This window comes from Thunnus albacares, chromosome 15, assembly GCF_914725855.1.
Source record: "Thunnus albacares chromosome 15, fThuAlb1.1, whole genome shotgun sequence".
Taxonomy (NCBI): domain Eukaryota; kingdom Metazoa; phylum Chordata; class Actinopteri; order Scombriformes; family Scombridae; genus Thunnus; species Thunnus albacares.
Window position 1 is genome coordinate 14,126,871 of NC_058120.1, and position 21,080 is coordinate 14,147,950.

At 44.4% G+C, this 21,080-nt stretch overlaps 1 protein-coding gene across 6 annotated transcripts; it reads right to left on the reverse strand.

Moving 5' to 3' along the window:
- Nucleotides 1–199: 199 nt before the first annotated feature.
- rtn1a (reticulon 1a) lies at nucleotides 200–20,884 on the reverse strand. 6 transcript variants are annotated; one of them, XM_044374397.1, is made up of 9 exons: nucleotides 20,352–20,884; nucleotides 12,481–13,206; nucleotides 11,036–11,722; nucleotides 2,944–3,151; nucleotides 2,701–2,839; nucleotides 2,390–2,459; nucleotides 1,964–2,010; nucleotides 1,815–1,873; nucleotides 200–1,058 (listed from the first exon to the last, which is right to left on the reverse strand). In XM_044374397.1, exons 1-9 carry the CDS (start codon nucleotides 20,572–20,574, stop codon nucleotides 1,016–1,018), a joined length of 2,202 nt encoding a protein of 733 aa, XP_044230332.1. In that variant the 5' UTR covers nucleotides 20,575–20,884; the 3' UTR covers nucleotides 200–1,015. The 6 variants fall into 6 exon arrangements, with proteins under 6 accessions (XP_044230332.1, XP_044230333.1, XP_044230335.1 ...); XM_044374398.1 differs by lacking the exon at nucleotides 20,352–20,884 and adding an exon at nucleotides 15,103–15,221; XM_044374400.1 differs by lacking the exons at nucleotides 11,036–11,722; nucleotides 12,481–13,206; nucleotides 20,352–20,884 and adding an exon at nucleotides 10,803–10,839.
- Nucleotides 20,885–21,080: the final 196 nt, after the last annotated feature.

The window sequence follows — 21,080 nt, forward strand, 5'->3', positions numbered from 1 at the left end:
TGCCAGAATTCACTGGCATGTATTTATAGCTCCCCATTCCAAGTGTCCCGTCCAATGCTTTCCTTGTATACTGTAAATTCTGCACAGTTCCATGAGGCGTTATCACCTCAAACTTAGCCGTAGCGTCATACACAAACTCATCTTCAACTTATGGTCGTCTTATGAAGGCAAACTTGTCAGTAAAGGTGGCTGAGGAGAGTTATACATCAAGGTACATTTATTTTTCTTATTCTTGTAATTAAATACATACTGTAAGTGCAAATAGTTAAAGAGTCCAGGGTCTAAAGAACTACAGAGTATAGTTGAACATAGTACAAAGTTGGACAGTTATTCAAACAAGCTAAATATCACCAGATACTCCTCGTCTTCATAGTAGTCGTACAACTACCTAAACATGAGCGTGTGTATTGTTCCTTATGGTTATACAAAAGCAAAAACCCTACAATTACCACATCTAAGACGCATATTGTTAAATTATTTTGTGCTTGGAAACACCAAAAGGAAATAATTTTTGATATTTATATATATTGACATATACTGAGAGAAGCCCCATCTGCTAACTCAGAAACATGAAGCAGTATTTAACATTGGCAGCAGAGCACGTCTGTGGGCATTTAAGCTTTTTTTGTGCCAAACCGTACAGTTTGTGGTAAAAGCACTGCAAAGCAAAAATGTAGCGTGATATTAAAAACGGCACAAAAGATATCAAATATTATTTACCCAAGGCTCGACTTCATGCACTTTTATAATAAGCAACACAAAAAAAGTCAGTTTCTTTTGTTTCGAGTCGTGAACTTGTCTACCCTAGAAACAGGATTATGTACGTGTGACTTGTGTGTGTTAGTGTTTAGACTGCTATAGACAGGGTGAAGGCTTCTCCAGTGGATGCTTTTAGAGAACACCAAGATGACATAGCACTACGCTCCACAGATGACCACCAGGCTCTTCAACAGTAAGCGGGCTGCCTGCCTCTGAGCTGGACTGGACTGTCAGCTTCTCTGTGAGACAGACAGGTCTACTCCTCCTTTCTCTTGGCCCCGGGGATCTTCGCTTGGATCCTGCACAGAGAAAAAACCAGCGTTAATATCATGTTTCCAACAAGATGTTTATTCAAGATTAAGATGTGTTTGTTCTACTTCTGCACCTGCTGTTTTTGTTCTGTCTCCTTTTATGGCAGGCAGTAGAGCCAAAGAGTCAAGTTTTACTGAAATTGGAAACTTGATAATGGTCTGTGCAAAAACTACCCATCAATTTGGCATCAATTGACCCTTTTGATACCTACAGACAAACTTGACTCTTGAATTTTCTGGGTTAAGTAGGACCCAGTAAATATAGAATAGCCCATTTCAGACTTTTTTGTCAAAAACATTTTGTTAATATCTGTAACCCTTATTTTTATTCAACAGACTTGATACCCTAAACTGTTTGGTCGTGAGATGAATGAAGGTAGCAACACAGATGGTTTGCTGAGCACGAATGCTATTTTCAGCAACACCCTCATCCACACATTTTCAGGTACACAGATTAACACCTGGAAGTTGCCCTGTCTTGCATTTTGGCCACTGAGCAGCTTCACTGGTGCTGTGAAAGCACTTTGCTCAAAAGTACATCAGCGGTTCTAATAAAGGAGGAGCTTCTCTTTTATGTTTTGTCTGAACATGATCAGACTTCAGTCAGTAAAAAGTTCTCACTTTATCTGTAGGTACTGTACCCAATTTCATTTCCTCTTGTTTGTCTTTTGTAGTTTACAGGTACAGTTTGTTCTTACATTGTATGTGAACTTCGAACAAAAAGTCTGACTGGCAAACACTCACTTTCCCACCACAGAGTTGACCTGGGTCCGTATTAGTCCCACATATTGATCAATCTGTGCCTGAAAACAGAACAAAAAAAGAAAGGATATAAATATCAGACCACATTTTCCAAACCAGAAATCAGAAATCATGACATGGAAAATAATTACCTGATGTTTCTCATAGACCACAGGCATGGTGAACATGGAGACCACAGCTGTAGGGAGAGAGAGAGAGAGAGAGTAAAGGTTAAAACATTCTGACCTACAGTGAGAATATGCTCAAACAAGAACACACTGGTGTCAGCAAGTTCCCCGGCGCACCTCAACCACTACACTTATCTAATGTAAACTGGAAAAGTAAACATATTGTACATATTCGGCAGTGAAGTGAATGTGTCCGATAAACAAACAGATTTAGCTCTGACATAAAAGAATGAACAGAACAAAATATCCAAGTCTTCATGAGATGATTGAACTTCTGACACAGAAAAGACTAAAACTAAAGTGTCACTCAGTCACAGCAGTGGTGTCCGGACGTCTGTACTGGATAAAATTGAGAAGAGTGAGATGTGTATCAAGTCAGGATGACCTCACCTAGGATGAGCAGTGTCAGGCCGTTGAAAAGAGCGCCCACATAGGTCAGCAGCCACATCAGAACAGCAAACTGAAACACACACACACATACATGACAGTTTAATCTAATTAGCCTGCCCGCATGACATTATAAACATGTATTATCAGATTATTTTGGTTTCAGCTTTCTTAGTTTTATGATTTGCTGCTGAAGCTAAAAGCCCTGAGAGCTGATCCTTACATAATTAAACCAACTGACAGATGATGTCACCCCTTGATAGCAGAGTGAAAAGGCAAAGAGTGATGGTATGTACAGTAAGTATGAGGCAAACCTTCAAGGAATCGACCAGATCTTGTACGAGGAACAGCCTGCGAAGCTCCTTCATGCAGGTGTTGGTGTACAGCAGGATTTTGTCGGCATATTTGCTAATCTGGTCCTGGGATAGAGCGATTTCCATCTCCAGGTAGGCTCTGGTAACAAATACAGGGACAGAAAACAAAGAAAACACTTGAATGCCAAAGACCTTTTAATGAAATCCACAGTCTGTTGTGCTTCAACCTTCTCTGTTACTCACTTGAATGGATGTCCCTCATCGGTCTTCTGCACAGCCTGAAGCACAGACTTGTAGATCCTGAAGCTGATGGTGGCAGAGAGGGCTGCCAGGGCTAAGTAGGCTCCGACGCTGACCACGCTGAACTGGGTCAGGGAGAAGAGGAGCAGAAGCACGCTGCTGAACACGGCTCCCGACTGCTTCACATTCCTCCAGTAGAGCAGGTCAATAGCTGTAGGGGGGGTTGAAAGAAGCACAGAACAAGGAGAAACAGAGTTAGGACCCACCGAATGACCTGACCTCACTCTCTGTGACATGTACTGTAAGCCGTATCCTTTTCAAAGTGGATTAGGCTGCAGCGCGCTACACACCACACATTTGGGTCAAATAACTGGAAGCTGTTCACAACCCAACGTCCTCTGGAGAGCTCCGGCTGTCACGTGATTCTGTTTTAACCCAGCTTCCTAACCCAGCTTTTTCATTAGGTTAGACTGAGGAGCTGTGGATCTGGAAGGTGAAGGTGTCTGAGTGACGACTCGTCAGTTCGGGCTCCTTTACCCCTATATATAGAGCGACCTTTGCTAAGATAATAGCTGACTCTCACTTATGGAGCAGTCGCTGGACTGGTGGGGCTTCATATTTGCATCTGACGTATGCTTATCGCCAAAGTGGCACCTGGTCTGCTCTCATACGTACACAAACATACATACAAACAAGCAGAGGCAACCGTGTTACGCTGAAAGTACACCTGCACAGCCGGCTTGCAGAACAGAATTAATGATTGACCTATAGCTCCGTGAAGGCAGAGGTAGAAATAGACGCACTATCAGCAGCTCAGATAACGGTTCAATGTGACCTGGCCAGAAAAGCTTTCCTGTGGTCAATAATGAAGGATGACGATGCTTCAATGCAGTATCTCAGTATGCAGTGACTCCCTATGCGATTCCTCCAAACCATCTCATTCATACATACGTCTGAACACCAGCACAGGCACCCGTACATCATACTGCACTCTTTTCCTTCCATTCTAATATTTCTTGTCTTCTTTGGTTGGTCGGGCTTGTAATTCAAAGCCGCTAGCACAGATGAGAGACAAGTGAGAAGTGAGGATTAGCCCAGTGTACCATTACAGCTCCAGTGGCCGACATGGTCGTCCTCTGGCAGTCGTCTGTGTCGGCTGGCAACACTGGCTTGTTTCCATGAGAACTGTCGGCTGCTTGTTTTACCTCTGCTGAACCAGCTGCCTCCCCCACTACGACTGCAGCTCTAACAGCACTAGCTGAGCTCACCGTTCCTCTGCAAGTACGGAAACCTGGAAATCCTTCATGTCACAGGGAGGCGAGCAGAAGAAGTTTTTGAAGAGAACAGCTCCTGAGATCCCTTGTGTGTCTTACTCTTCCTCTCTGAGCTGTCCGCCTGCCGGCCTGCTCTAATTTTAGCTGTGGAGCTGTGAGCAGCATAGTGATGACGGCCATCTTTGCTCTCCACTAAAAGGCATCTGTGGATGCCAAAAAGGCAGGCTAAACCTGGGAGGCAGAAAAGTCATTGTGGCTATGTGAATCTCTACTTCTACTTCTCTACGCACCATAACTGTTCCTACACTGAAGAATAAAACATGTCTTCTCTTATCAAAAAACAATAATGACATACCTATCTGCCCTCCTCCCACCCCACTATCAAATCAAACACTATCATTCAGTAACAGTGAGATCCATGTGCCCTCGCTGCTGTTCTCATGCACCACTCCCCACAGAAGCCAAACTGACTGATTTGAATGAAAATTTGAATGGAGATGCTGTGAGAGGAACACAAACACACACACACAAACACACAAACAGGCACAGGTAGCTCATCCAGCAGCTGTAACAACACACAGACACATCCGCAGACACAGCAGCCCTGGCTCGAGAGACAGGTGTAGACCGGCGACAGTGACCGTGCCTTGTGATGCGCCGCACAGGCTGCACGCAGACTGAAAAGCTTTAGCTAGTGCAGTAGAAGCATGTACTGACCTGCGGCTCCCATGGTTGAACAGGGAAAGAGGCAGTTGCTTTATTCACGGACAAAAGGAGAGCACTGAAGGGGGAGTCCCCCCCTGCACAGGAGGGGAGGGGCCACTGCCACACCAGCAAATCAGCATCCGCCTGAACAGAGGGGGACTGAGGGAGGGAGGGAGGGAGGGAGAGGGGAAGGGGAGGGGGGGTTGGGGGGCGTCTATGGGGCGCGGTTGCCAAAGAACCACATTGCAATCCAGCACACACACATATACACACACACATACACTCTCTGTGAGCTCTTTTATTCTCAGGCAGCCCCGCTGACACGTGACAGACTGCCAAGCAGTGAGTAGAATAAAAGACAGTGTATCAAAATGGAAAACAAAACTAGAGTTCTTTATATATATAAAGACCAAATCATACGACTTCAGTGGCGAAAGATGAGAAAACTACCGCGCAGACCGTAGCCATATTCTACTGCTCCATTAAAACGCTTGGGTGGCAAGGATCTGCCGAGCACCTGCCTGATGCAGTTACCATAGTTACCGTGCTCCATTTTCTCCCCACCGCTCACACACACACACACACACACAGAGAGAGAGAGAGAGAGAGATGGAGAGATGGAGAGACGGAGAGGAAGGGAGGGGCCGAAAGAGGAAGAGGGAGCGGCGAAAAGAGCGTTCCTTTGGGAGCGGGGAGAGATTGATTTGCTCCGAATCTGGGGAATCAGCTATGTGTCTCGACTCCCCGACTCATGAAGACAGCCACTCCCTTTATTGTGAGACACAAAAGGACAAAGGCAGGTTTAACACCAGGCCAGCTAGTTGCCAAGTGTGTGTGAAGAAATGAGAAAAATGGTGTGTGTGAAAGCCTTAAAGAATGTTAACAGACAGGGTCACATTATAAAGCTTAGATTTGACCAAATTGTGAGTCTCATTTCTGACAGTTGAAGAGGTTCGCTGCCTAATTTGTGTGGGGCAGCTGGTTTTCTGTTGACATTTCAAGTGTCTACATTCAGTTATACTGATATTTATATTAAGGCAAGTACTGGACATAGAAAACCCAGTTATATTCTGACTAGACAGCACAGGTGACAGTTTCATGTCATGCAGAACTAACACAGGATGTCGGATCAAAGCACAGAGGAAGTGCAAATGCAGCCTCGTGATTCTCTCCTCAGATATTCAACACACACCGAGAGAAAACCAGAGCAAATGATTAACACCAGTGACAATAATATGATTCCCCCCCTCCCCCTTTTCTCTAGTGAAACTAGTTTAGCCTGACCTCATTAAATCACCGAGAACATCCTTGTGGCCTCAAACAAGCCGTCAGCCGGAGTGAGCAAACATGGAAAGGGACTTCAGCTAGCATGTAGGACTTGAGTGTCAGACTGAGACTGTAACCTGGACTTGAGTATGACATGGCGATTATGAATGTCCAATTTTTGTTATGAAAGGGATTTGTAAAATAGTTTGAGTTACTCACATGATAGACAAAGGTGTGTCAGCAATCTGACATTTTGCCCAACAGCAGGAAAAATTTCAAGCATCCTCGACAGGAAACAATCTTGAATGTATTTCTACTGCTTGATTCTCCTCTTAGACTTATATGTATCATTTCACTTTTTTGCCTTCTAAGCGTAAATCATACCACGTTAAGTCAAAACATCCGAACTATTCCTCTCTTCTGAGTGTCAAAGACAAAATATTGCCAAATGCATATAAATAATATGAAATAACTGCAAATCAAATCAAAGTATTCCTAAGTCTTTACAAAGTTGCAAATATGCAACGTAAGACCACAGAGAATCTCTAAGATTTGACTATGTTCACTTTTTTTGAGAAACCAGTATAGAAACCAGTGCAGCCAACATATTTATTTAGCAAAGCCACATCCACTCACCTAACTATCTGTGCTGTTGACACTTATTGTCGTATATTTAAGAATATGTAGGCTACCCCAATTCACAAGTTGGCACACATCCGCCGCAAGGCACGTGTAAACAGTAGAGTATAATGTTCATGCATTAGAAGATCTATTAGTGGTTATGTGTCATTTTAAATCCCTGATGTATAATTTATTTTGAATAAATCATACATAGATGACTCAGTTTTGGATATATCTGCATCGTTGTCAACATTCCTGGGTGGTTTGGTGGCAGTGAGTCAGCACTGTGCTTGTGCAATGAGAATGACTAAACATAAAAATGCCTTCAGCTTCAGGCTGATGTATCAACATGCAAGTGCAGGAAATAAATCTGCTCAATTTCATCCTTTTGCTGTGCTGACTGTATCAGCTTAATTTGATGCGTTCATAACGTTGTGGAGAGATTCAGATCTGATAGATTATTGTGTTTCACAGTCTCTGACATCAGTTTCGGCTAAATTAAATGGCTAATGACTCAGTGGAATAATGACAACTGGGGGTTTTGACATTGGGATGTTTTTGCTTGATTGCTACACATCTAGAAATCAGAGACTGCTGTGGTCTCTGTTTGGAAATAATAATCAGACTAATCGATTGCATTTCCGCTGCTCTCCCAAACCTAAAAAGATGGCAGATAATAAACCACAACCAGAGTGGAGGAAGAGGCGCCATTTTCTCTCATGCTCCCTTTTATACGAGCCCTCCATGCTATGGAAACAGGCAGACGGAGGATGCTCTTCTCCGGCCCAGTCTCTGCAAGGTGCCATGGCAGCTGAGGAGATAGGGCTGATGTAATCAGGATGGGTGTGCCCCGGTTACCATGGAGACAGTCTGTCAGTGCCGTCCGGATGCTCTGGCTGCCTCGTTACACAAAAACAGAGCATACGCCATATAAAACCAGCTCCCCTGCACGGTTGCAAAGCGGGGAGGGCGATAACAATGACACGCCTTAGTCTACAACACTGGCATCCATATTAACATGCACCCAAAACAGATGGCTCCCAGCATGCTAGTGTGTATACACTTATTTTCCAAAACACCCACCAGCGTCTCTCACCCACTCTCCCTCTTTGTTTTTTTTTCCAGACGCACACACATGCAGCAAAAAAGGATCTGTCATTAGGGCGTGTCCTTGTAAAAGGGGGCGCAGGTAAACGGCATTGTTCGATTCCCCGAGACTTGACAAATATGATTAGATGGCAAACGTACACATGCAGAGCACACGCACAGACACACGTTCAACACTGCACGCCTAAAGTGTCATGAATATTTAACCTACATGCAGAGATACCAGTCCATCTCTCACAGCCACAAAAACACAGATAATTGATGAGTAAATCACAGTAAACACATCAGTACCCTGGCCCTTCCAGCCGCTCCAGGAGCTTTCCTTCTTGGTCGAGTCTGCAGTGGCCTGCATGCTGGTGATCAGTTTTGTCCCTGTTCTCTCTCCCACTCTCTCTTTTATTCTGTATCGTCTCCGTTTTCTTCTTTGTCTCCCTCTTCGGTCGCACCGGCTCACTCACTCATCCCAGAAAGGCATGAATGGTCGAAAAAAAGGATGCGGGGAGCGAGGCTCAAATAGACAGCGAGGGAGGAAGGGAGGAAGGGAGGGAGGGAGGAAAAGGTTTCCAAGGTGCTGCCGGCTTGCGGAGCACACAGACTGATGCCGTGGAGCAGCGCTGGCTAGAACAGAAGGAGCAGGGAAAGTGCGTCTGTGTGCGTGTGTGCTGGGGGAGGAGGGGGTGGGGGGGATGTAGGGTGGGGGGGTTGGGGGGGGGGGGGGTCAAATTGTAAACACCACACCACAGTTGCTGCTGCAGCAAACCATCCATGCAGTGATTAAGAGAGGGGTGAGAGGATGGGTGGTGATAGTCTGAGGATAAGCTTTTTTCTTGAAAGGGAAGGTACCCTCGTGTTTACAATAAATCCCCTTAACATGGTCTCAGAACTGACTGGTAATAGTGGGAGGGTTCCCACATACGCTTTGATGAGACACCAAAGCAGCTGGATGCATTACTCATTAACTTTCTAACCTTCCTTGTAGCTTGTTGATATTTACAGTGTAAAATAATTACATTTTTTTGGTGTAACTTTTTTTTAATATAAGCTACAAATACTGCATGATACCACGTGCTGTGCAATCAGAAAGAATGACGGCAGGTCTTCTAATAGTCTGATGTCATGTCACACCCCAGACAGGATGCAATAGTGTTTTATGAAGGCTGAATATGGCTGGACTTGACACCATGTTGCTGAGGGAAAATATGGCAAACACCCACCTCTGTTGCTCTTTAGTTGCACAGAACAATATTTAAGGTTGTAGCCAGAGATTCAAATGGCTGTTTCCACTATGACTCACTGATAATTGAAGAGGCAAAGTACTTTGTGCTTCAATAATTTATGAGGAGAGACACTGTGCATTACAGCACAATGCTCCTTGTTTAGTGCCTTCAGGATGTGTTTGTGCTTTACGATTTCCTCCCCATGGCCTGTGACTGAAAAAGCGACACAGGATGCTTGAAAGCTGAGGGCAAACGAAACAGCACAGTCACTGTGGTGTCAGCATCGAACGGAAAACGATTCCCTCGAGTACAGTTAGGAGGATAACGTCATGTTGCAACCCTATCAAAGCCGTTAGGACTGTCTCCTGTCCCCCCCTCCACTGCAGACAGCCACACCTCACACCTACTGCTCTCTGCAGCCGTGACAGGCCTCAATGCCAGTACCAACCAAGAAAAAACAGATTTCTCTGAGACAGACCGAACACACTCCCCCATCACTGTTGCCATGGCAACCCGTGTGGAAGTGCACTGAGTGATGAGAATAATATCTTCTAGTCTTCATCGGAGCAGCAATGACAAAGGTGCACTGCGCCCTCTAGTGGCGGACAAAAAAATACACGTGACCTGCTTTTTAGCATTTCCAGAACCTTCTCTGTCTGAGTAAACAAAACAAAGAGGAGCGTCATCAGCTGGTATTCAATTACGTCAGCTTGTTAAATTATTCATTTCAAACATGTTACTATTCATCTGACTCAATCGTCACGTAATATTGGAGCAGGGAGCCTCATTTGTAAGTTTTGGGACATCTATGCACTCGTCTCTTTGGAGGCCACAAAGCAAATAACAACATTAATTTAAATGTGATTTCTTTAGCTGTTGAGCTGAAATTTAAGTGGAGGCTTTCACAGCTCAGAAGTAGGAGCGTGCCCCAGTTTTGGCATCACAGGATTATGTAAACTCACTGTTTACAAGGGCAGAGAGAGCAGCCAATAGAAGTCAAAATGCTCTTGCCAATATCAAATGTGCAGCTTAGACAGCATTAACTCCTGCTGACTGTGACAGGCACGTCTGACTTATCTAATCCCAGGATGTTAACGAGTGATGTAAGGAGCCAGATGCTGTCAAGAAGATGCGGAAAGATCTTTTTTCACAGCATCTGCAATTCTATATTTTGTTCTGTGCATGTTTCCACTGAGATCAGAGAAGACTGTTTATAGGTTTGACAGTGTAGCTGTCAGGTTTATTGCCAGAACGTGAATCATTTCATCCTCACTCTGCTTCCCCCCCCCCCCCCCCGCCCCCCCCCCCTTCAAATGCACCACCAGGGGGAAGCAGACTTCAGGCAAGCACAACATGAGCACTTCTCACCCACCCCTGGCACAGAAACACACACAGCAGTGGAACATCCCATCTCTCTTAGCAGTCTTTTTTTTTTATTTTCCGGCCTTGTCAACAAAACAAAGCCACAGCACACCATGCAGGTTGCTACCGGGAGGTAAACAAATACAAGTCTGGCGCACGTGATTTGATTAGAAATATGCTGTCAGTGATATCCAAGCTGTTTTTTGTTTTTATTTATCCCTAAATATGATGGGGAAGGTTTAGAACAGAAATGCACATGCGGTAGCTTTTCCACTCAGGCACAAAGACACATCAGCAGATACAACGCTACCTGTTCCACAAGCTGACTGCATTATTTCTGGAAAGCCAGTACTCAAGATAGTGGCATATTAGCCAAGGTGAAACCACTGCAACAATGAAAAGATTACAGACATGTTTTGTGAAACCTTAATACTTCCACAAAGAAACAGTAACAATGTGAATTCTTACAATAGAAGAAGTAGAATGCAAAGAATGAATAAGAATGGCTGAAAGATTTTAAAAATCCAGATTTATCCGACTAACCTTTTTGTTTGTTAAAGCCTTCTGGGAAGATTGAGGCAGCAGGTTTTCCTAGGTCTTCTTTGCCTTCAGTGGTGTGCTTGAACATGTCGTCCTGGTGGGGCCTCTCCAATCGCACCTCTGGGGGCACGGCAGCAGTAGGGGGCTTGGGCTTGCTGAGGCGATCCTCCTCTGTTTTCACTGGGGTCTTGACCTTTTCTGTGATCAGGGGCTCGGCTGGCACCGTCTCAGGGGCACTGGGGGGAGGGACGGTACTGGGAACCAGGGGAGAGGGAGTACTTACTCCCTGTTTGGGGCCACTGAAGCCCTGCTCTCTCTTTGGGCTCTCTTCAGACGCAGACTCAATGAAGAGATCACTGTCAAGCTCTGCTTCTCTCTCCTCCCTCAGAATGCTGTAGGCCGTGGGTGGAGCGTGGTTGCCAGCCAGGCCGAAACCACCCTTGGCGACCGGGGGATTGTCAAAAGGGCTGTTAGGCTGGCTGAAAGTACCCTTGCTTTGAGGCGGCTGGGCAAATGGGTTGCTGATGGCCTTGGGAGGCTCTTCGGACACCAGCTCAATCTCTGAGTCTCCAGACTCTGCACTGCTGCCATCGTGCTCCCTGCTGCTAGCCTTTGTGCCTGGACTGCTCTTGGGATCTGCAGGCTTCACTGCGTCAGCCTTGAACATGTCATGGGAGGGGAATTCTTTTTCTGCTCACAGAGAAATGTAGAAAAATAAATAAGCATTAGAGTCTTCATTCACATTATAAATCCAGACATACAGTCAAGGACAAGTGCTAGAGTAGCATTCCTTCATTATGGCATTTACAACATAAATATGAAATATATCTGACAAGAGGTGGGGGATATGCAGCTGCAAAGATTAGTCGAATAATCAACTGATTAGTCAATCAACAGAAAATTAATCGCCAACTATTTTGATAAACGATTAATCATTTTGAGTGATTTGCTTAAAGAAACAACTAATCTGAAGCTCCAGCCTCATAAATGTGAATATTTTCTGGTTAATTTAGTCATCTGTGATAGAAAACTGAAAATCCATGGGTTGTGCATTGTTGGTCAGGACAAAACAAGACTTTGGGAAACAGTGACTGACATTTTCTGAAATTTTTTAGACCAAACAACTATCGTTAGTTGCAGCACTAGACATGACAATATGCTTTATACTGTGAGATGTAGAGATTTTGCCACACTGTTTGTGCTGAGTTAGTGACCCTTCTCAATATTTCTGGTTGTATTAGGTCACTGAAGATGATGTGGGAAATGATCATGGGCTATATTGGATTTCCATCTGGTTAATTTACCCATAAACAGTTTCTCAATTGATTTTCCAGATGAGTTACAATCTATTATCAGATATATTCATTATCATGATACACGTGTGTGTGTGTGTGTGTGTGTGTGTGTGTGTGTGTGTGTGTGTGTGTGTGTGTGTGTGCTGTGCCTACGTGTTGGTGAAGCATTGGGAGTGGAAGCAGGGCTGTCGTCCTCTGGCTCTGATAGTGTCACGGTGGGAACACCCTGTAAGCCCACACTCAGGACGTTTTCACGCTCAGACACGGTGACTGGAGGGGGAGGCTGCTGGAGCTCGGGCTTGACGGCTGGAGGCTGGGACTCGGTCAAAGTGATCTTAACTGGGCTGGCTGTCTGCGGAGTGCCGCCCAGGTTACGGTAGGAGCGGTAGTCTGACAGCTCTTCATCAGATGGCTCCTCCACGTAGGGGAAAGAAGAGGAGCCCAGTGCTGAACCTAAGTTCTCCTCTTCCTCTTCCTCATCTCTTCCAGGGTTCTTATCCATGTAGCTGCCCAGCAGGTCACGTCCAGTTGAGCCTGTGTCCATCAGGCTGTGCAGAGCCCCCTGGTGCTGATCATGGCGCTCATCCCCGTGGCTGATGTCCATGTAGTTGTAGGAATCTGTCTTATCCAAGCCCATCAGAGATTTTGGCATGTCATCGGCCAGGTCAGAAGTCATCTTGGTGCTGGAGCTGAAGCTGTAGGTGTCAGTGGAGAAGTGATCCAGGTCAGAGGAGCCAGAGGAGGGCTTGGAGGGCTTCAGGTCGTCCGACAAGTAGGAGGCTTCTCTGTCTGATGTGAAGCTCTGATTGGACCGCAGGGAAGTGTACAAATCACCATCGTCATTCATAGGCTTCCTAAACAGGCCAGACATGGAGTCATCTACAGAGACCAACAGGAAGAGAGAAGAAAGAAGTGAAACACTGACAATAGACACTCTCATATCATCATATCATACAATGAACTGGTTCAGCTATACTTTCTGAATGGAAGGTTGCTTGGAACAACAGACTGACACCAACGTCTGTGTCACTCATTCAAATCAAACCATCCTGTGCCTGAGCTGTTTGATTAATAACAACATCTAGTTAAACAAGGCTATGCTTCTGCTGGTGGCACTGCTAGGGAGAGGGACTGTGGCACTGTGAGAGCAGCACAGTCACACTGGGTGCATGGCTGTGCAGATCAGTGAGGCAGCAGTAACAGAGGGTACTTGTACCCGGTGTGGTACAAAGGGAGATTGTTCAGACCCCCCAAAAAAACACAGTGCCACAACCAGAGTCTGTTCTGAATCACGCAGGCAAAGAGCTGTCTATAGTCACATCTCTGTTCTGTAATCACTAATCCTGCATCTCCCCTGACAACTTACACAAGTGTCACAAAAATGAACACACACACACACACACACATAGATGTTAACAATATACTGTCAAGCTCGTAGCTAGTATCTAGCTTCTCCAAAAAATGTAATGGTTAAAGCTAGGTTGACAAAACAGTTCAATAATAAATGTATAAAATGAATATTTCACACACTCGTCATTGTCAACACACATGCAAACCTGAAATAATAATAATCACAGCCACAATCGCAGTGTTAATTCAACTACAGCTACATTAAGAATCTGAAATGGACAGCCAGTGTTGGTGTTAGCTGTGAATTTGTGTTTGCTCTGCTGTGAACTATCACTCAACATCTCACTGAATAATTTGTTACAATGCTGCAGGGAAGCATTAAGGACGCTGGTATTACATATGTGTTGCAAAACAGGAAGAGACAGACTTGATAGGAATGTTATTTTAAATCATCGGATCAGAAGTCAAGGTCAAGTCAAATATTCAAATATGTCTGACTTCCGGTCTAACTCCATAGAAAAACACACTCCCACACATGTTCACACACAAAGAAACAAGCCTTTAGTACCCACACGTTAACACACAATGTTGATATTCCTGTTGTGTACAAGTCTGAGTTTACAATTTCACAAACTGGGCTCCTCCTCCTGCTCTCCAGCCCTGCTTCTCCCAGGGCAGTGGCAGTGCTTTAAATAGGCTGAGTCCAGCTGCTGGGCTGGATAGGGGGGAAGATTTAAAATAGCAGCCTTAGGGTTAGCTCTGGAGGATGCAGACTGACTGACAGAAGACCCAACAGGTCAGGACGTCCCGTCCCTCCCATTGCTTCCTCCGAAAAGCCCCACCACCCTTCCCCTCTGCTGTCCTTCCTACTGCTGTTGCTCACTCTGCTTATGCTGTTGCACACAGTCAATAACAATACATCACACTGCAGTACAATGGCATAAACACTACACACCCAAGCTGGGACACAAGGCGGAGGGATGGCGTGACATGGTGAAAAAGCAAAGCCCAGATGCTCCTGTGCTTCAGGTTATTTTGTATTTATGCTCAAATGTCTTACAGAACTGCACTGCTTATGGATCCAAACGGTGTGTAAAATAGATGAGCACAGCTGTTGAGACAAAACCATTTCAGTGACACAAATGCCCTTGGTGAACTACTAAAGCAAACCAACGTATAATCCTCTTAGTCTACTACGATGGTATACATCCCTTCAGTCATCACCCTGGCAACACCATCATAATCTAACACTCACTGATTCACTGTACAAATACCTACTGTGCAGATGTGGGAAGCACTCAGAGCCACTACTAGCTGTGAAGAGAGGTGAACTGCCAGTAATCCTGTTGAGTCCTTACTGTAGGCGACACACCCCCTCTCCCCCATCCAACCCGTTTTCCACGTAACAACACAGAGTAAACTCACCAGCAGTTGCGTAAGTCATCTGCATCAATTAAGAGGCTGGATGCTCATCTTTAATTGCCACGAGTGCAGCCGCTCTGACAAACTTGGTGTGTTAAGATTGAGGGCATTTTTGAATCTGCTGATATGGCGTAGCACTCAGACACTGGGAAAAAAAACCCCACAAGGCGGAGACAAATGCTTTACTGCACTCGGATGGGATTGGATGTGACAACAGAGGAATTCTCGGCTCAAACTGTGGCCACACAACGTAATCATGTCACTGAAAGGATGGTGCAGTTAGATAAATAAGTCCTGTGAAGGGGCAGTCCTTTTGTTGTCCTCTGTGCAAAGCTGGTGCAGCCCCGAAACTAATGCAGCCTGACAATCTGTGCTATGCCAGGCATGGGCTCCTAATTATCAGGCTACAGACAAAAACATGTGAGCGCAGACAATATCAAAAGCGCCCGAGTTGCAAAATGAATATATTATCACTTTGAAATGAAGGGTTAGCTGAGCTGCATGTGGGACTCAGTGCGCAGTAGGGTTTTCCCCCCTTCAAGACACTCGCTGAAGCTATTCAAAATGTAATAAAGTAAATCAACTAATTTGGATAACATAAAAGGGATTTAAAATTGAGGAACTGCGGAGAGAAATATCAGTGTCTCTCACACTCGAGAAGGTCATGTTGTCTCACTTCTTGCAAGCCACGAGTCCAGTGCAGAGACAGAAGAGATGGTGCCGCTGGTTCCAACAAGCTGCTGTGACTTTCAAAGGAACAATATCTGTCAGTCTGTATTGTCCAAGCACACGTCATCATTCATCCCTGCAGTATTTCAGCAGTATTCTTTTAAACATCTGTAAATCTGCTGCACGGTAACGATTGGATGACTCTATCCATGACCTTCTCGACTGTGGTGTTGTCTTTCAGGAGTTCTGTTTCACTCCATGACCTTGTGGAAACCAATCCATTGAGACGCTTACAGGGCTCCCTTTTCAAAAGCCATCTATGCCTTTGACATTAAATAATATGCTGCAGCTTTGTTATTGTTAGTGTAATCATTTTCTCAATGTCGCACTGTTGTCGCACCCTAATAAGAAATTTGCTATATATGCAGTTACTTTACAGTTGATCATAAGAAAAAAAAAATCTAATTGATATTGAAATTTATGTTACATTTAGTATTATCTTTTTATTATTAATGTGGAATAAAAGAACTGAATCAAAATGTGATTCATACTGTGATTCTATTGTCATTATGTGACTTACTTGTCACAGTTTTAATGGTCTCTGGTTTTAAGCTTTGGTTATGATGTTTATGTTCATAATGTATTGATTACAATATCCTTGGCTGGACAAACACATGCATGCTAGTGACTAACTACCCCACTTTAACGTCTGTTAAGTAGCAGGAAATGGAGGCCATCTGAGAGCTGAGGTACAAACAGAACTACTAACAGAGGTCGATAAGAGAACAGCTGTGCTGAGGGATTCAACTGCTCTGAGCTGCATTGATCCAAGACAAAAGAGACATACAATTACTGTAAGAAACGTCCACCATTCTTAAAAAAAAAAAAAAAATCACCAAAGGCCACACAGGAGAAATGTTGTTGTTCCAGTGGCCTTTGACAAAGATAAATCAATCTGGAGACAGTTTAAATAAGAGCTAATCTGCCCCCATTCAGATTCCGAAGCCGTGGTACTTACAGTAGGACCTGCCTTTCCCTGTATTGATTGTATTTTTCTTGCTTGGATAGAGCTTTGTGGATGAATGGGAAGGATGTGGGAGGATCCAGACTGAGTGTCTGCAAGCTGTCTGCTTTGGGTCAAAGCTGTCAATTCATTGCGACTTTGGATTGGTGTTTCGCTTTCATTGTACAGACAGAATTTGGCACTCAAGAGTACACAGACGCAAGCAGGGTAGCAGGCGTGCATAGGCTACAATAACCTACAAACAAAAAATTATATATATAAATGGACTATACTGTTTGTAAGTGCCTCTGCTGATAGTAGCTCTAATCCCATGAGCAGTTTTGCAATACTCTGCTCAGGGATTACTCTGCCCACAGGCTAAAGAGCCGGACTGAGACAGAATAATTGCAAACACAGCATCATATTTCACATACTGGCTTTTAATTCGATTCAGGGTAAACACATGGGATCAAAAATTATAATTTATTGATATAATGATAGCAGTAATGCTTTGTTGTTGTCCCCCTGCAGTGAAGCTTTTTGGAGTCGGCCTGTTATGTTTTTATCTGTCCTTTTATCCCTCAGCATTAGCTAATTGGTCCTGGACACAGATGAAAATGAATGAGATTATAAACCCGGCAGGTAACACATAGGATGTGGGCCAAAATCATCCTGGAGAGCAGACACAAAAGCATGAATTGCACACACTTTAAGCCTTGTTTAATTATGTAAGGTGCAAGACAACATATTTTTAACCACAAGTGCTAATAGATGAAGAAGGTTTTCGGACACCGGCAGCTTCTCTGCTGACCTCAGACATCTAAAAGCCTTTCTGAGAGGAAGACACTGAACTGAGAGTGTCTGTGAAGGAAAGGGCAGTTCTTTGTATTATCTGGTCTGGGCATTTGAAATATCAGCCTTCTCATCACAGGCTCGCCTCTCTTGCCATTAAGCTGCTCCCCCCCCTGCCTCCTCCTCCTCCCTTTCCTCCTCCCCTGTATTATCTTGCATCTTTATCATCCAGTCTGAAAAGACCTCGCACTGCTTGCCCCCCCCCGGGAACAGGAGCAGAGCTCTCACCAGCTAAAGGCACAAATGCAGTCCAGCCGAGTCCACTAAGTGCTTTCTCTATCTAAAAGATATGGAAGAGACCCAGCCAGACATATGCTGCCTCATCCTTGTCACCGATGATATGCTGAGACGGAGAGTTTAATCCACCTTCCGGGCACTGGATTATGGGAGATGTTTCTCATGACTGATGCACTTTGTTAAGAAATGATAAAGTGACCATTATGATGCACTGTAAGGGGTGAGAAAGAGCTTATTGGGAAAAAAGAAGGATTTCGTTATGTTTGTTTATAAGTGACAGTGCATAAATATACACTTCTTCTATGCCAGAGAGCAGCGGAGAGCTATTAGACTCACCATCTGCTAATAACAAACTTGACTGTGGGGTTTTTACAACACATTTAGACCTCGTCACGACGCCTCTTGAAGACTTCACAGGGCGTGAAACTTGTGAAGATAAAACAGGATATACTGTACTGTCTGTGATCTGAGGCTAAGGTTCTGCCCTGTGGTAATTTAATACAGCTGAAATCAGCATTATCAGGGTCCTGTGGCCAGATAAGTGTTGTGAACAAGATTTAGGACAGGCAAGGATCGATTACTGAGAGAGGCAATTCTAGACATCTTGAAGGGATACGGTTTCTGCTCAAAGGCCAAACTTCAGACACTTGAGGTATTATTTTGTGCTTATCTACCAGTAAAGTAGGGGAGGAAAGTGTATGTGATGTGTGTGTGTGTGTGTGTGTGTGTGTGGGGGGGGGGGGGGGGGGGGGGGGGGGGGGGGGGGTGTTGTTGGGAGTTAATGCCTTTGACAAAGATCAGAAGAGACTATAACATGTCTGGTCAAGAGGAAAATATCCACCCTGCCCTGCTAAGATGTGATGAGATCTGCACTGTTCCTACCAAGAACCTAAGTGACAGAGTAGATTACTTCACTCGTATGGACGAAGCTCAGCGGGAGTCGCAGCAAAAGAGACAGCCCTCGTTTAGGAATCAAAACACAGTCTCTCTGTGCGTGTGTGTGTGTGTGTGTGTGTGTGCACCTACAAAAGTTTGGTCTTGTCTGGCTCACTGTTATAAAAGTAGGGCATGTACTTTGTTGACTTCTTCTAGAAAGTGTAGGCCAAACACGGACTAGCCAGTTCATCATTTCACACACATTTTACGCTCAGTCTGCTTCAAGAGGATCATTTTTAGCTTTACTAGTAAACTGGCTTTGGATGTTAAATTTCTAATTTTTTGCCAAATTCTATGCCTAAAAAGGATTAAAGTCTGATTTATGCATTTAATAATGCTATTGTGCTTCATGGATATATAAAAAATAATAATAATGTTTCTTGTTTGGGCCCAGCAGCAGCTAATGAAATTAAAAAGGCATGAGCAGAGAGAGGAAACTAGGCAGCTTTTTCTTTTTCTTTTTTTTTTTTTTTTAAAACATCATCATCTCATGAATCTTTCAGTGAATTCGTGAATGAAAGTGCAGGGCTCTAGTTTTGCTCGCCAGGCGAATAGTGAGCCCTGTTTCTTCAGGATTAAAAATAGCAGCGTATGAGCCAGGCTGCGCTGAGGAGAGTGACGGACTTAGAACTGAGGTCTGCATGATGTTCCAACAAAAACACAGCTTCCATTGTCCAATTATAGTGAGAGAAAGTTTCAATTATGGTATGCAACCGTATGCTCTTTTGCTACTGCTGTGACCTTGCTGTTATCTTCACCCTAAAACTACAATATCCTCCCAGCAGAGACACAGACCCTCATGCTGCCTCTACAAGACCTGGTCTTAATAAACATCATATATTTTAATATCACATTATTCATCATTTCCTCAACAAATAATGTAACAATATCATTGACACCAAAACAGGAATGTAGGATAATAACAACATATTTTGGTCTATTGATAAACTGTAGGATTAAGTTATTTTCTATCCATTCACTGGCTATGAAATCTGGGGGATTTATGCCTTTAATCTACTTATTCTCTCTCTACTCTCACTATATCAAGAATGCAGGTATTTATTTATATCTATAGGCCTTCATGTGAGAGCTGGTACATCAGTTATACCAGAGTTCAACAGGCTATTTGTTAATGCACGCTGCATCCCATCTGAACCCTTTCGACAGACTCAGATCTCATCAATAAAATTAGTTATGTAGACCAGTGGGGGGAAAAACAGTGGGCCATATTTGATGTCTCGTTATTATCAAAGGCTGGTGTTGCAACCAAGTCTGACTAAGACGTATAACTGTTGTGACAGCTGATTTACTTTAATTCTTTGGAAGTTAGTCGCTTCTCTTTGTTTCTGTGTTTTTTCAAACGCAGAAGTTTTTAACTGAAGTTGGCAGACAGACCGTCTAAATCTGTCACAAATGGCTGCTTCTGTCTAGCTGTATTTGCACCTGAATTACGATGTGGGATTGTTTGATAGGCGGTCAAGTGAAACCTAATGTGGCTGAAATACGACAACATCTATAAATATTGAGACTTAACCGCGATAAGTGCCCGCTTTACCTGTAGATGCAGTTTCCATAGCAACGGGAGGCCTTTTCCCGTCGTCCTGGAAAGGATGAAATTGTTGATCCAGGTCGCTCGCCTCCTCGCCGCCTCTCGGCTTAAAATCTTCCCGTAGCTCGTCGAACCGGGTCGGTGTGTTTCCCAGCAGACCGTTCCTCTCATAGTCGTCCCCAAACCACTTCCCCTCTGAGCCTAGCTCCTCACCGGGCTGAGCAGACATGCTTTTTTTTTCCTGTTGTCGGGACAGAAGATAGCCTACTAGCTACTGGGCTCCTTCCCCTCTCTCTCTCTCTGCCGTTTACAGGGGCTGTTGCGGTAAACTAGATGAGCGGTGGCGACCCTTTGCGCTAGGATGGGTGACGGAGACAAACACACACACACACGCATAAACACACACAACAATGCGGCTCCTGGCTGGCTGGCGTCTGTCAGCTGGGTGTTTGTAGACGGTGCGGTTCGGTCGGTCGGTCGGGGGGTGAGCGAGAGGAGAGGAGAGGAGAGGAGTGAGGTGGATTTGTTTTTAGTTCAGTGCTCCGGCGGTGACGTCATGTTGTCCGAGAGGCTCAGGGTTGGCACTTTATTTACACATTTATATATGTATAAAAAAATATGAAAGACGTTCAAATGAAGTCAAGTATTTGTCAATGACAGCAATATTACGGTTGGTATGGAGTGATTCTATAAGCAGAAGTCAGTGAAATTTATAAAGACAGCGGAATTAGCGGG

Coding starts and splice junctions, on each gene's coding strand:
- rtn1a (XM_044374397.1), bottom strand. CDS start 20,574: ATGTCTGCTCAGCCCGGTGAGGAGCTAGGCTCAGAGGGGAAGTGGTTT. Junction 3,152..11,035: donor AGGCTTTAACAAACAAAAAG/GTTAGTCGGATA, acceptor CCCCCCCTACAG/CTATTGACCTGCTCTACTGG. Junction 1,059..1,814: donor GTCAACTCTGTGGTGGGAAA/GTGAGTGTTTGC, acceptor TTCTCTGTGCAG/GATCCAAGCGAAGATCCCCG.